This window comes from Sus scrofa, chromosome 14, assembly GCF_000003025.6.
Source record: "Sus scrofa isolate TJ Tabasco breed Duroc chromosome 14, Sscrofa11.1, whole genome shotgun sequence".
Lineage (NCBI taxonomy): Eukaryota > Metazoa > Chordata > Mammalia > Artiodactyla > Suidae > Sus > Sus scrofa.
This window is the reverse complement of record NC_010456.5, coordinates 71,792,566-71,813,553: the sequence shown is the minus strand read 5'-3', so window position 1 is coordinate 71,813,553 and position 20,988 is coordinate 71,792,566. Positions and strand designations below refer to the sequence as shown.

Below are 20,988 nucleotides of genomic sequence, written 5' to 3'. Positions count from 1 at the left end.
TTCCAATTTTAGAGAGAACAAACAATTTTTGCATGAACTATTTGATATAAGAAGCTAATCTTTGAATGAGATAGGACACATTAAAAAAACACAAACCATATACATGATTAGAATACATATTGCAGTTAACAAGATGGAACTCTACACAGCAAGAATAAATGATTTCTCTTGTATGCAAATATGCACAAACAATAGACAATAGGATTCTTATACTATACTATTTCAAGTTACTTTTAAAAATAGAAAGTGCTTTTAAAATATATATATACAATTTATGAACAGCCTCCAACCATTACGAACAATAATGAATTATTTTATACAGGAGAGATATCTTAAGAGAGAAAACATTTCATTGGTTTATTTCAAAAGAATATGCCGATTCTCTAGCAATGATTGGAAGATGTTGGAACAATGGCACCATGAAATAATAATTCAGCTTATTTTTGTGTCGATGTGGTTAAGCACCAGGAGCTGTGTAGAGTTAACACTGTGTGTCTTAATTTTACATCATAGCACATGAACCTGTTAAAATCCTCTAAAAATGACCGTTTCATAGTAAACAATTTAAAGCACCAAACTGAGTGATTCTATCAAGGTTAACACCTAACCAAAACATTTCTTTATGTATTTAAAACTATAAAACTTTTATTTTTGCTTAAAATGTGCACCTTCTACCAATTGTCAAAATATAGTCACAGTTAAGAAACACCCACCCCCAATTTTTCTTTCTTTTTTTTTTTTTACCTCAGCCTTCAAATGGGTGAGATGAAGAAATAGTAAACCACAACATGACTTTCTTTTAAGAGCACCTTGAAAAAAATACACTGCACTCGCAAAGGCATTAAGGGGAGAAAAGCCTTCAGACCCAATGATTATAGGGCCCCGCAACATGTGTGAGAGCGTAAGGGGACACGGTGACAACATTGTCATGGGTTAATGTTAATGCTTTATGAGAAGGAATCTGGCTAAATTCATTAATTTCAGGGGACAGTTCAGGACCCTCATTAGCTGCCTGGTCTTTCTGCTCTGAGGCTTTAATTTTCTTATTCTTAGCTTCTTTCGCCTCAAACTTAATCTTGTTTAGTTCGAAACCGTGTTGGGGCTTATTCAGGTTTTTGTGCTGGTAGAAAACAAGAGACAGGCGGGTAGGGTGATTCCGGTTGGGATGCTCGACAGGCGTGGTAGCGTGAAGCTCTCGCCGGGCGCACTCGATCAAAACGGAGCCGTGGGCGGGCGCTATGGCCACGCCCCCGATATTGGCATCCAGGAAGATGTGCTCACTGTCTGACCAATATTCTTCAATGCGGGGCAACTTCTCTTCAACAGGTGACAGGGGATCATCTGACAGGGGGTCGTCTGACAGAGGCTCATCTGCTTCCGAATGCTGCTCGTCTTCTTCCACCAGAGAGGAAGCAGGGTCATGTGGAAAGGTGACGAATGGGGACTGCTGGTTTGGCTGATGAGAAGGGAGGTGCTCACATGGACCGGTGGGAGGCTCAGGATAACCCAGGGAATCTGTCCCGGGGGTAGACAAGGTCGGAAGAGGAAACCTTTCACCAGGCTGTGCAATTCCAGTGCCTTCCCCCGCAGCTGCATTAGCACCACCATGTCCCGCAGAAGGCGTCGTGCAGTGGGGATTGCTACTTCTTTCTGAAAACCCGTACGAAACTGTTGCATCATTCTTAAAAGGAGGTGTTGTGACCGAAGCACTTTTAGGGGACCAGGAGAAGCCTGGAGCTAAGTTTGCCTCTTTCACTGGGTGAGGAATGGATGGGGTCGGTGAGTAGGTTTTAGTGTTTTCTGAACCTTTGAAGATAAGATGGGGTTCCGTTTCACTTTTTATTTCGGGTTGCATGGTCTCTATTTTATTCCCTAAACAGAGAAAAGGACACCAAATGTGAAGATAAATATAGACTTGATAGTTGTATTTTTAAAGAAAGGTACAAAGAATAATAGAACAAAACTCTAATGGTGGCAATGTTGGGCAGTTGTGTTCTATTAACTTAAGTCTGATATCGGCACACATTAAAAACTGTAGCTAATTTGGGTATGGTTTTTTACTCAGTATTTTTTTCATAAAGATTTCTTTCCAGGAGTTACCTTCGTGACTCGGCAGTTAACGAACCCGACTAGGATCCCAGAGGATGTTGGTTCGATCCCTGGCCTCGCTTAGTGGGTTAAGGATCTGGCATTGCCGTGAGCTGTTGTGTAGGTCACAGATGCAGCTTGGATCTGGGGTTGATGTGGCTGTGGTGTAGACTGGCAGCTGTAGCTCCAATTCAACCCCAAGCCTGGGAACTTCCATGTGCTGCCGGTGGGGTCCTAAAAACGCAAAAAAAAAAAAAAAAAGCAAAAACTAAACTATATTAAATATCTGTTGAGCTATAAGCAAAAAGGAATGATAACAAACATTCCCTTGTTTTGTCCTTTCACTGTTTCTTTATCAAATCCTACTCAGTGCTACATAAATGTCTGTCCTGTCTATTCTCTTATCTTTTTTTTTTTTTTTTGTCTTTTTTAGGGCCACATACATGGCATATAGAGTTCCCATGCTAGGGGTTGAATCGGAGCTGTAGCTGCCAGCTTACACAACAGTCACAACAATGCCAGATCCAAGCCACGTCTGCAACCTACACAACAGCTCATGGCAATGCCAGATCCTTAACCCATTGAGTGAGGCCAGGCATCAAACCCGCGTCCTCATGGATACTAGCTGGGTTTGTTACCACTGAGCCATGACAGGAACTCTAGTTCTGTCATCTTAAAAAAAAAAGATCCTCAACCACTGTGCCACAAGGGAACTCCTGCACTTCTTTGCATCCTTAAATTTCTCCTCTTGCTAGTCAAAGTTGTGCACAGAAAATTAGCAGGCTTCCTAAATAAGCCTTACCTAACAGTGGCAGCGATGAAGCCTTACTGTTGTTCATCATTGAGTTATTCTTCCGCTTGATTCGAGGAATAAATTTCTTCTCCACAGCCCTTATCTTATGTGCGAGGACCTCTGTCATCATTGCTGCTCTCTTCTTGCCAGAACGAGGAATTGGCTGAGTGAATCGTGTTCTTCTTCTGCTGCAGGGTGTGAGGACCTTGATGGCCCCGGATTTGATCTTGGCTTCTATTCCTTCCCTTGAGCCAAACTCATCTGTGTCTGAAAGTTTATAAAGAGGAAGCACATGCAGCTGCTCATCTTGAGGAATAACACCAAATGAGCGGTTATCTTCTCTTGTTAAAGTGCAGACCTAGTAAGAAGACATGAAATGGGAAATAGAGATCCTAAACATTCATCATAGATGTTCCTACCTTTTATTGTTGCCATTTTATCCCCGTTTTATTTTCAATTGATTATTGCTGGTATATTCAACTTGGAATAATATATATATACATATATATATATTTTTTTGCTTTTTAGGGCTGCACCTGTGGCATATGGAGGTTCCCGGGCTTGGGAGTTGAATTGGAAGTACAGCTGCCGGCCTACACCACAGCCACAGCAACGCTGGAATTGAGCCTCATCTGCAACATACACCACGGCTCACAGCCAATGCTGGATCCTTAACCCACTGAGCGAGGCCAGGGATCGAACCTGAAACCTCATAGTCCCTAGTCGTATTAATTTCCACTGCGCCAGGACAGGAACTCCTGGAATAATATTTCATATATATATATATATATATATATATATATACATATATATGTATCATATATCAAGCCACTCGAGGCTGGTCTGTTCAAGTATCTTATCAACTGTTTGTAAGAAGACCAGTATAATTTTGATTAAATGGTATTAATGAAAAAAGCACAAGAGATTTCTTTTTCTAGCAGGACCTATATTCCTTTTTTTTTTTTTTTTTTTTTTTTTTTGGTCTTTTTGCTATTTCTTTGGGCCGCTCCCGCTGCATATGGAGGTTCCCAGGCTAGGGGTCCAATCGGAGCTGTAGCCACTGGCCTACGCCAGAGCCACAGCAACGCGGGATCCGAGCCGCGTCTGCAACCTACACCACAGCTCACAGCAACACCAGATCCTTAACCCACTGAGCAAGGGTAGGGACCGAACCCGCAACCTCATGGTTCCTAGTCGGATTCGTTAACCACTGCGCCACGACGGGAACTCCAGGACCTATATTCTAATACTGAAAAAAATATATTTCTATTCCTTTGTAGAGAAAGTAAAATACAGGGAAATTATGAAATTCCTGACATTGATACCTATTATTAATACTCTTCTTCATAAACTAGTATTTTTTTGGCAACGCCCAAGGCATCAGAAGTTCCCGGCTAGGGATGGATCCTGAGCCACAGCAGTGACAATGCCAAATCCTTAACTCACCAAGACACCAGGCAACTCCTAAAGGTTAAAAAGATCACACTATTTTCAAATATCTACAGTGACATTTGCCAGCAAGGTTTGAACCACTGAACTCTTTTTGTTATGTGTTAACCAAATGTATGGTTACAAAAGCAAAATGTAGGCGGGTGGGGGGATGAATTAGAGGGGTTGAGATTGGCATGTACACACTACTATATATAAAACATATATAGGTAAGGAGGACCTAATGTATAGCACAGTGTAAACTATTCAATACTGTGTGATAACCTATATGGGAAAAAGTATCTGAAAAGGAATGAATATATGTATATGCATAACTGAAATATGTATTTCCATTGCTATACACCTGAAATTAAAAACTTTGTACGGCAACTATTTCCCAATAAAATTTATTAAGAAAATGAAACAAAAACTCGGAGGAGTTCTCTTTGTGGCACACCTGTAATGAATCTGACTAGCATCCATGAGGACACAAGTTCAATCTCTGGCCTTGTTCAGGGGGTTAAGCATCCAGCCTTTCTGTGATCTGTAGTGTAGGCCAGAGGCTACAGCTCCAATTCAACCCATAGCCTGGGAACCAACCAGGTCCAACCAGGTGCAGCCCTAAAATAACAAAAAAAAAAAAAAAACAGCTTGGGAATTCCTTTGTGGCTCATAGGGTTAAGAACCCAACATAGCGACTGTGAGGATGTGGGTTTGATTGATCCCTGGCCTCACTTAGTGGGTTAAGGCTCCTGCATTCCTAAAAGCTGTGGTGATAGATCACAGATGTGGCTTGAATCCAGTGTTGCTGTGGCTGTTTTGTTGGTAGCCGCAGCTCTGATTAGACCCCTAGCCCAGGAACTTCCACATGACACAGGTGTCGCCCTAAAAACAAACAGACATACAAAACCCCTCCCAAAAAAACCTTCATGTAATCTACAAATATGTTAAAATGAAGTGTTAAAAAACTTAAATGAAGGAACTCAGTTAAAACATACAAGCCAAGCATGATGCTGAATCACTCTTTAGCTAAGATCCATCTGAATGGATTTATACGCTTTCAACATTTGGAAATACTAGAGATCCCAGTTAATCTCAGGGAAAAGGTGTGATTGGCAAAAAAGTTATTTTGGTTCCTTAATCTCTTACTAGCAGACTTCACTAACCACATAAGGAAGGAAGGCTGCCTGTTGATGGGTCACACTGTGCAGTTCCAAGTTATGTCTTAGGCAAGTGCAGTGCAGAAAGAGGCCATCACGCTGTTTTACCAGGAAAAAGATAACTACTTTGGAGTTCCTGTCATGGCACAGCGGAAACGAATCTGACTAGGAACCATGAGGTTGCAGGTTCAATCCCTGGCCTTGATCAGTAGGTTAAGGAGCCGGCGTTGCTGTGAGCTGTGGTGTAGGTCACAGACGTGGCTCAGATCTGGTGTTGCTGTGGCTGTGGTATAGGTCAGCAGCTACAGCTCTGATTAGACCCCTAGCCTGGGAACCTCCATGTGCTATGGGTGTGGCCCTCAAAAAGACAAAAAAAAAAAAAAAGATAACTACTTAAAACTCATTTCCTTTATACTTAACACACCATTGTAAATCAACTAGCCATCAATAAAATTATTTTTTATTTTTTTATTTTTTTGTCTTTTTGCTATTTCTTGGGCCGCTCCCACAGCATATGGAGGTTCCCAGGCTAGGGGTTGAATCGGAGCTGTAGCCGCCAGCCTACGCCAGAGCCACGGCAACGCGGGATCCGAGCCGCGTCTGCAACCTACACCACAGCTCACAGCTGGATCATTAACCCACTGAGCAAGGGCAGGGACTGAACCCGCAACCTCATGGTTCCTAGTCGGATTCATTAACCACTGCGCCACCACGGGAACTCCCATCAATAAAATTAAAAACAAAACAAAACTCACTTCCTTATTAAAGAACTATTGCATGATTTCCCCCAAGGTCTTCTCCCCAACTTAACTATCTTTTCATTGACCTCACACTAGGGCACATGACTCTTTTGATGCCTGTCAACATAGAGTGCACATTAAGTTGCTTAACTTCCTGCCTACCAGTTTGATAGCACAGGATGGTTGCTTTGAATGATCATGTATTCCTACATCCCAACAACCTACCTCAATTAAATATATAACTCAGGACCTTCAACAAACCTTTAGGCTGGTTCTAAAACCTTTGGGTAGCACTTCAATAGTAACTTAAATAAACGCTATGAATATATACTGTGTAGAATAAAACATAATGTAGGATTTGTTACAACAATCATCTTTAAGCACCTCAGCCTGAGCATATAATTATGGAGGTTTCTTTTTTCCTTTTTTGGCCACTCCACAGCTCGTGTTATTTCCCAGGCCAGGGATACAACCTACACCAGAGCAGTGACCTGAATTGATGCAGTGACAACAATGGATCCTTAACCCCCTGCACCACAAGGGAATTCTGTGGTGGAGCTTTGAATCAAAAGCCACCCAGGTACATACCACTGTGCTGCCATTATTCATGTTGTGAATGTCCCTGTGGGGGTGGGCACAGAAATCGAGGCAAGCAGTGACCCCAGAGAAAGGACGACCTTCTTTCTTGCCAAGCCGACATTCTCTGGCAACATGTTCAAACGCCACCTACAAAATAACACATGTCCCAGAGTTTTAAAAGACCGAACACCTTCAGAAAAGAGTAAAAATTACTTTCTGACAACGTTCCTAATTACACTTGATAATATCAAAGGTTTCTGACACTACAGTGTATTATTGTAGTGATTGTGTAGTTTAGTAATGTTCAAGGTAAAGCATTTAAGAGGACATAGACTAAAACAACCATCACTGACTATGAGTGAAGGCACTAATATCTACCTGCTGATAGTATAGTAGCCTAAATTATTTCATTGCAAAGAAAGGCATACAGTGTATGCAGTTTTCAACAGATGTACATATATATTCACAAACCAGCATAGAATATAAATTTGTAACTCCTTTTAAAATGAAAAGTTGGATTTTTTTTTTTTCTTTTTAGGGCCACACTTGCTGCATTTGGAGATGCCCAGGCTAGTGGTCAAATCAAGAGCTACAGCTGCTGGCCTACACCAGAGCCACAGCAACACAGGATCCGAGCTGAGTCTGCAACCTACACAACAGCTCACGGCAATGCCAGATCCTTTACCCACTGAGCGAGGCCAGGGGTCAAACCTGAAACCTCATGGTTCCTGGTTCCGTTGCGCCACAAAGGGAACTCGCCAATTACTTTCTTGATGATGTCCTTTGAAAAACAAAATTTTTTAATTTTGATGACCTACTTTTTCATTCTGGATTGTCTATCACTAGTATATAGAAATGCAATGATTTTGTGCATATTGAACTTATATCTAGAAAACTTGTTGAACTCTTGTATTAGCTATAATAGTTTTTGTGTGTGTGCTTGCATTGGGGGGGAGAAGTGGTGCAGATTACCCATTTTCATTTCTTTCTCTCTCTCTCTTTTTCACCATGCACACAGCATGCAGAAGTTCCTGGGCCAGGGATTCAACCCTCACCACAGAGCAGTGACCCAAGCCACAGCAGTAACAATGCTAGATCCTTAACCTGTTGAGCCACCAGGGAATTCCTACTGAGTGTTATTAATCATAGATTCCTTCTTTTAAAGTTTTATTTCTGGAAATAATCATAATTTTGTCACTTGGGAGGTATAATTCAATTGCCCTAATAGGAAGACTTAAAAAAAAAAAAAAAAAAAGATAAATTTTTAAAATGTTTGATAAAAAGAGATCTACATTAAAGTTCAAATTAGAAAAAAAATTTCTATTAATGATGATTTTGTTTAGATATAAATTTCAACCATGTTTAATTGTGCTGTATGAGGTCCCAAAACATACCTGGTTTTCGTAAGCAACCGGAGCATACTGTTTATAAATTGGAGCTAATTCTGTAGCCAAAGTCTGTAAATTATCTTCAATGTTTTTTTCCTATAGGAAAAGACAGTCCGTAAAAGTTGTCACATAATAACATGAGTGATGAGTTTATAGAGTTTATATAAGGTATCAAAATGAATTATGTATCATTGCTGATGTGTGGTTGATGCATAGTTCATACTTACCCTGATGAAAGAACTACTATAGAATATAACTCGATGGAGTTCCCATTGTGGCTCAGTGGTAATGAACCTGACTAGTAACATGAGGACGCAGGTTTGATCCCTGGCCTCGCTCAGTGGGCTAAGAATTCAGCATTGCAGTGAGCTGTGGTGTATAGGTTGCAGATGCAATTTGGATCTGGCACTGCTGTGAATGTGTGGTGTAGGCCAGTGGCTACAGCTCTGATTCGACCCCAAGCCTAGGAACTTCCATGTGCCTTGGGTGTGGCTCTAAAAAAAGAGTATAGCGTGGATTGTTTGTAAAATCTAAATTATTAGTCATTGTTATGCTTTAATTTAGTTTTTTGAAATTAAAAAGTCTGTGTTATCAGCTAGTAAGAAATCTAATTGGTGTTACAGGTAAGTTGCAAAAGTGCTCACGTTGCTAAAAGGGAGAACTGTATTTTATATTTCAAATACAAGGCATTTGAAGTAAATCAAGACAACTGCTCTGCTGCAAGTGGAGATGTGAAGAATTCTAACACAGTGCAACAAGTTTCTATTGACAGAGATGGGAGAGCAACAGATGTTAAGGCACATACTGCGTATCAGATCAGTGCTAGAAGTTTCAAATACAGTAAGTAGGCAATCAACTGTCTAAAACCAGTGTTTTCCACACAGTAATGGTTACGAACTGAGGAAGATTTGATAGAACCTGTGGAGAAGCCTTAACGCCTTATTAAGAATCTGGATTCAAATGAAAATAAAAACATTTAAGACTTTTTCAAAGGAAAACTATTGTGACAAGAGTATTAAAAACTGATGACAGTAGGAGGTAGAGGAAGGAGCCTTTGGCAACAATAGTTGGAAGACCACTGATAGTGATAGTTTTTCAGGATTGAGTATATTCTAAATCAAGTCAGAAACCTGATAAACGACCAGTCACATCTAAGGGACGTAAATGATGGAAAACTGACAGCAAGGATGAATGAGGGATATAAGAAGGTTTCAAGGCTTTTGCCTCATTTGAGATTTGATGGCTGCCTAGAACTAAGAAAGAAAACCTTCATGTGGATCAATTCAACTTCTGATATGCAGCAGACCATTATAAAAACCAAAGCCACACAGGTGTGGGTCACATACGTGGCTACAATCCAGCATTGCTGTGGCTGTGGTGTAGGCTACAACCCTGAGTCACCCCCTAGCCTGGGAACTTCCATATGCTGAGGGCCTGGCCCTAAAAAGTCAAAAACCAAAACAAACCAAACCAAAGCCACACAACAATGTAGACAGCGAAAGTTTATTCTTTTTTTTTTTTTGTCTTTTTGCTATTTCTTTGGGCCGCTCCTGCGGCATATGGAGGTTCCCAGGCTAGGGGTCCAATCGGAGCTGTAGCCACCGGCCTACGCCAAAGCCAAAGCAACGCGTGATCCGAGCCGCGTCTGCAACCTACACCACAGCTCACGGCAACACCGGATCGTTAACCCACTGAGCAAGGGCAGGGACCAAACCCGCAACCTCATGGTTCCTAGTCGGATTCGTTAACCACTGCACCACGACGGGAACTCCAGAAAGTTTATTCTTGAGTGTTTATTACAAGCCACATCTTGGTGACTGCAAAGCATCACTGATTATCATTTTGGTCTCTTACCCATTTAGGTTGGTGCTTTCACTGAAATAGAAATGAACATATATAGGGTCTCTGTCTAGATCACTCTGTCTACTTACGTATCTGTTACTTAATGTAGCTTAGTAAATACAGTCAGCGAAGTCAGAGCTACTTTAAAACACTGGCTAGACTCACACATTAATTATTCCATTTATTTGGGGCAAACTTCAGCATTATGATTTGAGTACCTATTATAAAGATTATATTTTCGGAGTTCCCGTCGTGGCACAGTGGTTAACGAATCCGACTAGGAACCATGAGGTTGTGGGTTCGATCCCTGGCCTTGCTCAGTGGGTTAAGGATCCGGCGTTGCTGTGGCTCTGGCATAGGCTGGCAGCTACAGCTCTGATTCGACCCCTAGTCTGGGAACATCCATATGCCACAGGAGTGGGCCTAGAAAAGCCAAAAAAAAGAGAGATTATATTTTCTAATACTTGAAATATTGGGATAACTGTAATTGTATTTTACTGCTAGTGGAACATCATGAACCATTCAGTGTAACAAGTCAGATTTACAAAATGTGTCATCTTATTTATTTATTTCTTGTCTTTTTAGGGCTGCACCTGTGGCATATGGAAGTTCCCAGGCTAGGGGTCAAATCGGAGCTGCAGCTGCTAGATCCAAGCCATATCTGCTACCTAAACCACAGCTCACAGCAAAGCTGGATCCTTAACCCACTGAGCAAGGCCAGGGAACAAGCCCGTATCCTCATGGATATTAGTCTCGTTTGTAATTTGCTGAGCCATAGTGGGAATTCCCACATGTTATATTTCTAAGCTATAGATAGATATTCTTTCCAAACATGCTTCTAACATATGTAAAAATCCGTTCAGTGTTCTACCATAATGAAAATCTCAATTTCCCAAAGAAAAAAGGTACAGACTATAGACTGAAGGAGAAAAACAATGTAATTATCTCAGTGGATATTTAAATACCATTTGAAAACTTTCAACATCCAGTCTTCCTCTGTTTGTCTTTCTGTTATTTTGTTTTAGGTGAGATTTTTGTGAAAAGCATGTGGTTAAATATGGCCTTTTAACAGAATTTGTCATTTAGATTTTTTTTCCCAATCATTGACTTATGTTTTCTGTTTATTGTGCTTTCCTTGTATCCTCCCGAGCCACCTTCTCCTGCTCTGTTTCCTGGAATTCCTTTTTTCTTTTTTTTGGTTGTTAGGGCTGCACCTGTAACATATGGAAGTTCCCAGACTAGGGAATCGAATTGGAGCTGCAGCTGCCGGCCTAAGCCATAGCCACGGCAACATGGGATCCAAGCCTGTGAGCTACACCACAGCTTGCAGCAATGCTGGATCCTTAACCCACTGAGCAAGGGAGCAAGGCCAGGGATCAATCCTGTGTCCTTATAGATACTAGTCAGGTTTGTTACCACTGAGCCACAACAGGAACTCCCTGAGATGTGTCATCTTATGAAACATTTTCTATTGTGTGGAAATGAAATAAGGTGGTAAATAGAAACAAATTAAATAAAACTGATAGGGCTGATGTTTGGTGTCGTTTTATAAATGTAGGTCCTTTCTTTATCCATATTATAAAAAGCCTCATTTTTAATTGTTTTGTTAGACTGAATGTTCATGTCAGATTTAGAGACTTCTTATCAGACTTTGCCTAATGGGGTTCAAGCCTACACCCTTCTGCTCTTCTCAGCCTCTACCTTGGCTCTAGGATCACTGTCACATTCATGCCTATAATTACCACCACTTCTTGAGCTTCAAGTTCTTATTAACAACCTAACGTTTCCACTTGGATTTCTCTTAGGAATCTCCAACACAATGAATCCACAATCTGCCGTCTATAATAAACCTGATCCTATTTCAGCAGACCCTATGTCAAAGAATAGGACCTACTTTAAAAAAGTCTTTCCAGACCAACCACTAATTCATCACTTCCTCTGTCACAACCATACTCTAAGTCATTGCTGTCTCTTCTCCAGACCATTCTTGTAGTCAATTTGCTAAACCAGCTCTTGGCCAGCTCCAATCCACAGAGCAGCTAGAGAGATCCCTTTTAAAAAAAGTGTAATTATATCACTCTCTGCCTTAAAATCCTTCAATGATCTTCCAAAATTCATGACATGGCTTACAAGGCTACTGTATACACTCACTCTCCCTTGCCTGCTGAGCTTCAGCCTGGCCTTTTGTCAGTTCCTGGAAAGAGCAATGCTTCTTCCTGTATCATAAACACTGCATAAATGTTACTCATTGTCAATAACAAACACAAGCAAAAAGTGATCTCACAATTACATAATAGTGTTATTGTTAGGAATAAAAATTTAGCAGTCATGTCAATATTGCTAATCTATTTGTATACTGACAGCTTTATCACAGAATTATTTAGAAAGAAAACTTAACTGATTAATTTTAAGGGAGAATTCACATCTCATTATCAGGTATTTTATATGTCTTTAGTAAATTTGTACAGTTTCATCCCTAGAAGTCTAATAAAATTGTTGTTGGATTTCTTCTAAGATAATTTATCTGCAAAAGATAGTTCTCTCTCTAGAGTCATTTCCTTCTTTTATTACAGTGGATGGGAACTTCAGAAAATAAGAAATAATTTTGATTACCTCTTTAAAGGGATTATCTGTTTATTCTGAGCTTTCCAAAAAGATATTATATTCATTGTATTTCAGATGCAAATAGATTAATTCCTGCTGCTGTTTTATTTTATGTTTTCTATTTATCCTTTATCCTAATGATTTTTAAAACTACCTTTGCTGATTTATGAATGGATTGCTTTCTGTTTAAAGCTTTTATTTCCACAACTAGTTCAAATGTTATAAATTCTACTTCTATTCATCTAAAGATTTTTTATACATACATTTTCTCAAATACGTATTTCTCATAATAGCTAGAGCAGTGTTTTCCAAGCTGTGGGTCATGACTCATGGGTTGGTAGGTTGTGCAATCAGTTTAGTAGGTCACAACTAGCATCCAAAAATGAAATGAAATTTTGTAAAAAAAAAAATAAAAAAAACTTTACTGTATCATAGTGATCCTAGGACAGTAAGTACATTGGATCTATAATGCTTTGGTATTTTAATATTTATCTTTGTTACATATAACAAGGCTAAGTATTATTTTGTGATAGGTTTGTTTGATTTATTTGAGTATATATATATATATATATACACACACATATATAAGAATAGCTGTTTGTAATATAAAAAGTTTTTTATGCTTGGTCACAACGCACAAAGTTTGAAAAACACTGATCTTGGAGTTAATCAGTATCTAAATCCTCCCCATTCCAAACAAAGCATAAAACATTACCACATTTAGTTCCTAAAGGTGCCCCACCACCTCCCACTGATAAGAGTATGGAATTATCTTATAGGTTGTTATTTTGATTAAAAAAAAAAATGTAAGTATTCGACTTATTTAAACTTAACAGTAAGGTTGACTAATTTCTTTGCTCACCATGGCCTTGTGTTCCGGACAGATTGGTTCCGGTTTCATATATCTTCTTTCTGGATTACGTCCTTTAGTAATTCTTTCATAGTAGTGCTGTGGGTAGTAAACTTTCTGAGTCTTTGAAATTTTGGCAAATAGCTTTATTTTATTCTTCCTACTTTAGTTGGGTATAAAATTCTAAGTTCTTTTAACAGTGATTCCATTTGGGGTTAGGGGTAAGGAGGAGGGAGCCGGGGACAACTGGAATTTGGGTTGGTAGTTGAAGATTTTAACTCTGTTATTTAGAATTTTATACTATTTTCTGGTATATATACACATATAGATGTTGTTACTGTTTTCTCACTACTTTCTGTACTATTTAATATTTATTTATTATGATTTAAATTTTTTAAAAGGAATGTACTTAAATAGTCACTGTGTAATTCATAAGTAAAAAGAACACTTACGTGTAAGGGAGAACTTGGATCAATTCTAAATCTTCTAGGACTTGGGCTTCTACCAAATTTGCAGCCATTGAAATACATACTCCATGAGCAGCCAAAAGAGAAGGAAGCTCCACAAGTCTCTGGATCAAGTCCTTGACATGTACAGGTTCGACTGTAAGATGGTAATTGCAAGGGAATGAACTGATAAAGTAGGAAAATACCTCAAACAACATTTCAGGTTCATATAACTTTAGATGGTAATTAAATTATTTTAACACGACTATTTTATCACTTATTTCATCTAAGGTAGTATTATGTTAATATAAAGCTAAGTGGAATCGATTATTCCTAATTTTTTTCTTTTTGTTTCTTTTTAAAAAAAAATTTTTTTTTTTTCTTTTTAGGGCCATATCTATGGAATATGGAAGTTCCCAGGCTAGGGGTCAATTCAGAGCTGTAGCTGCTGGCCTATGTCACAGCCAGAGCAACGCGGGATCAAAGCCTCATCAGAGACCTACACCACAGCTCACAGCAGCAATGGTCCTTAACCCACTAAGTGAGGCCAGGGATTGAACTGGCATCCTCACAGATACTAGTTGGTTTTTCAACCTCCTGAGCCACAGAGGGAAGGCCTCTTTTCTTTTCTTTAATTTCTTTTTCTTAGATGCACCGGCAATTTATGGAAGTTACTGGGCCAGAGATTGAATCCCAGCCGGAGCTACGACTTAGGCTGAAGCTGTGACCTACACTGTAGCCGCAGCAAGGTCAGAGCCTTAACCCACTGTGACAGGCCAGGAATCGAACCTGTGCCACAACAGAGACATCGTTGGACCCTTAACCCACTGCACCACAGCAGGAACTCCTATAACTAAGTTTTCAATGAAAATTGTTCAAGATTTTTAAGCCCAAATAAATGCCAACAAACTATACAGATGTGGAATATCCATAACCGCATCTGAATTAGAGGTATCTAAGGAAGGGAAATAAAGGGCCTGGATTTTAGTCCTAGTCTGTTTCCTATCAGAACTGAAAATTAGAGCCTCTCATTAACTCTTAATTTATCCTTTTTTTATAAAAGGACATTGCTAAAATAATCCTGTGAGGATTGATTAAGGATAATACATATTGTATGTGAAATCACTGTCAGTTTTAAAGAGAGTATTTATGAATGTCACAAGAGAAAAAATTGAGGAGGAAGCCCATTTTGTTCAGTGATTTGGTAATTTTATCATTTTGGAGGCATCTCTGAAGCCTCAAAATAGACTCTATAGTTAGAATGACAATGATTAGAATATACAACGAAATGAAACCAAACAGGGAATATACACTCTTGTGGTTCCTATTCACGAAATGCTTGAACTTCTAATAGTATATACATAGTACTAACATAATGGCTTAAAAGGACACTTAAAAAAACACATTTTTTTTCAAAAACAGTAAGTGAAGATAATATAGAAATTTAGAGATAAAAACTGGATTTTTTACTTGGGAAAGTCACAATTGTGATAGATGTTTGAATAAAAAAAGGATCACTTAAGATACTATGAAGGAAAAAAGGAGGAATACTTCCAATATTCCAACTTCTACTAAATCTTCTTACAAAGATGAAAAACATGTTTTAAAGGGGGAAAAGATCATAATTAACTTGAAAGGGAAGAAAAAATGGAATGCAAATGAGATCTAAGGAGGTAAAGTTGAAATTGCAGATGGAAATTCAAGTTGTCAAACAAATAGAAAATTGTAGGTTCATTACTGACCATGAGACCTAAAGAAAACAGTTTCTGGGAGCTGCCATTGTGGTGCAATAGAGATGAATCCGACTAGGAACCATGAGGTTGTGGGTTCCATCCCTGGCCTCCACCAATGGGTTAAGGATCCAGCATTGCTGTGAGCTGTGGTGTAGATTGCAGACACTGTTTAGATCCTGCATGGCTGTGGCTGTAGCCAGCAGCTGAAGCTCCGATTAGACCCCTAGCCTGGGAACCTCCATATGCTGCGGGTACAGACCTAAAAACCAAAAAAAAAAAAAAAAAAAAAAGAAAGAAAGAAAACAGTTTCTACAGAATATTTTAAACTGTTAATGTCATGAATAATGGGACAAATTGACGTAAAACACTTTCTAATATTAGGACTCAAGTGTAGTATTCTTGCTAATAATTCCTGAATTGAACTGAATCAGGAAGAAACAACCAGACAAAACAAAATTGAGCAACAGTCTACAAAATTAGCCTGTCTCTTTCAAAAAGGTCAATAAAGCCAAAAGAAAAACTGAGATAAAAGGTTTAAGAATCAAAAAGAGAAAAAAACTCAATCCATCAAATTCTGGGTAGGGAGAAATTACTAAAAAATATGCTATTGGGAAATAGATGACTTTTACATATAACAGTGGGTTAGAGAATAGCATTTTATCATAGTTAAATTTCCTGGTTTTGATAATTGTACTGGTGTTATGTACATGAATGTGCTCATTCTTAGAAAACACCACTAAAGTATTTTTTAGGAGAAAAAGGCATAAAGTTTGCAATTAGCTCACAAATCCAGAAAGAAAATATAGAATATCAATAATGACAACAGGTAAGTTCATGTGTAGGTGTGACTATGAGTATAAATGTAAATATAACAAAAAAATTGTGGAATCTAGGTTAGGGGTATAAGAGTTCACTACGTTTTTGGTTTTCTTGGGAGTTTTCTTTGGCTGCACCCAAGGCATGTGGAAGTCCTAGGGCCAGGGATCAAATCCCACTACAGAAGTGAAAACGCCAGATCCTTAACCCTCTGAGCCACCAAGAAACCCTCGCTAAAATATTCTGGCATCATTTCTGTAAATATCAATTTTTAAAGAAGTGATATGCTGGGTCTATATTGGGCATAACACACTAAAACATACATTATAGATTCTGGTGAGAAGTAAATAATATATGTATATCCTTCAGCGCAGTTTCTTTATAGAAGAGGTGTTATTATTAGTGTGTGTCCACATAACAAAATAAAAATGTCTGGTGGCTCTTCAGGTTAAAGATCCAGGGTTGTCATTGTTGTGGTTTGGGACACGGCTGTGAGGCAGATTTGATCTCTAGCCAGGAAAGATCTGAATGCTGTGGCCACAGCCAAAATATAAAAAAATGATGTATGCATACTTGCTGACATTAGAAAGACAATAAAAATATATGATGAAATGATGATTTTAAGCATAAAGATATGTTCTGGAAGGTAAAAAATACTGTCGTGTGGATGTTAGAGAGAGGATGATGCAAATTGATCATAAAGTTCATTTGAAAGCACAAAAGTAAAATAATAACATAGAAAGCCTTGAAAAAGAGCAAGAATGGTAAGCTAGCATTACCAAACATTAAACTATAATGCCACTATAACTTGAAAAATGTGGTACCAGTACCTGAAAAGGCCAAACGGTGATATGGAATTCCTATACAAAAGAACTATTTCATATATAATTTTTTTTTTTTTTTTTTTTTTTTGGTCTTTTTAGCTATTTCTTGGGCCGCTTCCGCGGCATATGGAGGTTCCCAGGCTAGGGGTCCAATCGGAGCTGTAGCCGCTGGCCTACGCCAGAGCCACAGCAACGCGGGATCCGAGTCGAATCTGCAACCTACACCACAGCTCACGGCAATGCCGGATCGTTAACCCACCGAGCAAGGGCAGGGACCGAACCCGCAACCTCATGGTTCCTAGTCGGATTCGTTAACCACTGCGCCATGACGGGAACTCCCATATATAATTTTTGTATAAAGTAATATTTCAAATCAAGTGGAAAAGAACTACTCTTCAGTAAGTAGTATTGGGGAAAAAAGGAGGAAGAAGCATAGGAATAGATCTCTTCTTCCTACTTCTTCCAAGCATAAAATTTATTTTATTATTATTTCTTTCTTTCTTTTTTTTTTTTTTTAGGGCCACACATGAGGCATATGGAGGTTCCCAAACTAGAGGTCTAATCAGAGCTGTTGCTGCCAGCCTATGCCAGAGCCACAGCAACACCGGATCTGAGCCATGTTTGCGACCTATACCATAGCTCACGGCAACACCAGATCCTTAACCCCTAATCGAGGCCAGGGATCGAACCTGCAACCTCATGGTTCCTAGTCAGATTTGTTTCCGCTTCGCCACAATGGGAACTCCCAAGCATGAAATTTAAATGCATGAGGCTTATGTTTCAAAAATTTAAGATTTCAACAAGTAATAAAAGAAAGCATGGGCGAATTATGCTATAACTTGTGTGAGAGGAAAAACGTCCTTAAATACAGCTCAAAATCAGACACAAATAAAGGAAAAGATAGATACAATAACTTACTTTTAAAAGTAAATTTTTGCAAAAGGCGACATAGTAAAAATAAAAAGGCAAATACCAATCGAAAAATCTAAATGCAGGGGGAGTTAAGGATCTGGTGTTGTCACTGAAGCAGCTTGGCGAGCTGGCCTGGGGAACTTCCACATACCAAGGGCAGAGCCAAAACAACTAAATGTAGAAAATGCAAATGCTTTTAGAAATTACATTGCTAAGGGTAAACAGCTCCAATATATAAAATGGAAAAAATGAACAGATCTTTAGAAATGTGGGCCAGAATAATTAACAGATTCTGACCAAAAAAACAAATTTTAAACAAGGCCAAATTTGGAGTTCCTGTCGTGGCTCAGAGCAAACAAATTTGACTAGCATTCATGAAGACACAGGTTTGATCCCTGGCTTCGCTCAGTGGGTTAAGGATCTGACGTTGCTGTGAGCTGTAGCATACATAAGTCACAGATGTGGCTCGGATCTGGCATTGTTGCTGTGGCTGTGGCCAGTCGCTACAGCTCCAATTTGACCCCTGGCCTGGGAAACTCCATATGCGGCAGGTGTGGCCCTTAAAAAAAAAAAAAAAGTGGCAAATGCTCTTAACCATATGAAGAAACTCTTATAATATTTAAAAATGTGACTCAAAGTAAAACAATTCCATTTATTAAATGGGAAAAAACTCACCTTTAACAACATATTCACTAGAAAACTGTAGGAAAACAGATATTTTCTTACATTGCAAAGAGAGGAAGTGGAAAATGGTACAATTTCTTATGGAGGAGCTGTTATTTATAGAAAAATCTTTCTCCTCCAGTCTCTAGGGGTGAAAGGGATCAGGTACCAAAGAGGAAAGCAAGAATAGGAGAATATCCTAAATGGTCTTATCTCACGAAGAAACCCAAGTCTCTCTTTAAAGAAATGATCATTCTTTTGCTGTTGTTGTTGCACAATACCTAAAATTTTAGTCTCCTGTATAATATATGTAGTTGGTAGTTAATTTAACACTACAGAATAGACGTCGGAATGGCAAAGCAGTACAAAACAGATTTGATTACTTTTCATTGAGAGTGCATCTTCGATCTGTGGGATGACCATTGTAGGACTTTAGACTTTCCGTAAGCTCAGAGTACAGTCTGTCAGCCAGTGGGAGAGGGATGCCATCCCATACCATGATGAGCACCACCATCACAGCTGTGGGGCAGTGGTGGCCTGCACGCTGTCGAACAAGACAAAGAACTTTCTCTTCATCGCTGCTTCTTCTTAAAACCTGCAAAAGCAGATGAAAGCTATTATATATAGGGTGAATCAACAAGGACCTATTGTATAATACATGGAACTATATTCACTATCCTGTGATGGACCATAATGGACAAGAATATGAAGAAGAACATGTAATTATGTTATTATATACATATAATTGAATCGGTTTGTTGCACAGCAGAAATGAACACAACATTGTAAATCAACTATATGTCAATAAAATAAAATTTAAAAAATTAAAAAAACTCAACTAAACCAAACCCACCAACACCTGCAAAAGCAGAATGCATTCATTTACAGAAAACAGAAAACCTAAATTCGAATGCAGGGGATACTGCTTTTAAAGCTCTGTATCATTGCATTTGGGTTTTTGTTTTTAATTACTATTTCTCAAAGGGTTAAAGCCTGTAGGATCTTTGGTTGTTAGACTAGCTGCCTCCACACAAGTCATCACAGGGTATCTCAGGTTACTTGACTAACAACAGGCAGAAGGAAATCTGTGGACACAGTCTGTGTTTCATTTCACTATTGATACAGTATTGCAAAACAAACAGCAGAGGATCCAAAGGAAAAGAGACCACTTAACTACTCTACTCTTTCATAACTGTGGTAACTAGAGAAATCTAGCTAAATGGAAATAACCTAGGACTCCCAACATTGGAAATAAACTATTTGGAGCAGTAAAATTTAGCATCTGAGAAAAACTATAGATTCCAGTATTTCCTGTGATTTTCCCATGCTAACACAAGGACTGATGATACCCTTTTTTTTTTTGGCTGTGCTTGAGGCATATGGAAGTTCCCAGGCCAGGGATTGAACCAACGCCACAGCAGTGACAATGCTGGATATTTAGCTAACCTGCTAAGCCACTAGGGAACTGTGGTCCAGCTGACAGGGTGAAAGCAAATTATAACAATTAATTTCCAATCTTCATCCATTTATCTTACACCACATCATACTCATGGGTTGCTAAAAAGGGCTTCCAAAGTATTTAAAACACTATTCAGGGGGACCTAGTGTTTTATTTTTAAAAATTGCATGAAAATGTTGACACCATGTAAAACCATACAACTATGTTTAAGACTTCCTCCGTATACCAGATTTAGAGACTGATCCCATTAATCAGCACATAATTAGTAAATGATAAAATGCCCGCCCTTGAGACCAGAATGAAGCACCCCATAGCATAATTAATATTCCATTTTTGTTGCTATATTATTACAAAAACTTGAGATGAAACTTCTTAAGGTGTTAGTTACCCAATATCACTTTCTTCTGGCTCTCCAGATGGTTAACAATCATTGCTACCAAGGCATCCCTTGAGTAGAGTTGACTTTAGGACCTTCCCCCTAAACACAATTATTTATATTAAAATTTTTTTCTATATTTATATGTTCTCTTACAGCCAAATAAGAATACATTTGCTTTCAAATATGCTTAAATGCAAAATGATATACTGTATCAAACAGAATTACACCAGGCAATCTTCATGTTGTCAGGCCAACAACACAGTAATTAACAGTGATCCAGTCCT

General features: G+C 38.8%; 1 protein-coding gene across 1 annotated transcript in view; it reads right to left on the bottom strand.

The window, feature by feature from the left end:
- Positions 822-20,988, bottom strand: part of TET1 (tet methylcytosine dioxygenase 1) — a 137,062-nt gene continuing 116,895 nt past the window's right edge. Inside the window, 7 exon segments of the mRNA NM_001315772.1 lie at positions 822-1,872; positions 2,891-3,239; positions 6,798-6,935; positions 8,183-8,272; positions 13,485-13,571; positions 13,925-14,075; positions 19,250-19,461. Of these exon segments, the coding sequence (NP_001302701.1) occupies positions 860-1,872; positions 2,891-3,239; positions 6,798-6,935; positions 8,183-8,272; positions 13,485-13,571; positions 13,925-14,075; positions 19,250-19,461 (2,040 nt within the window). The 3' untranslated portion in view covers positions 822-859.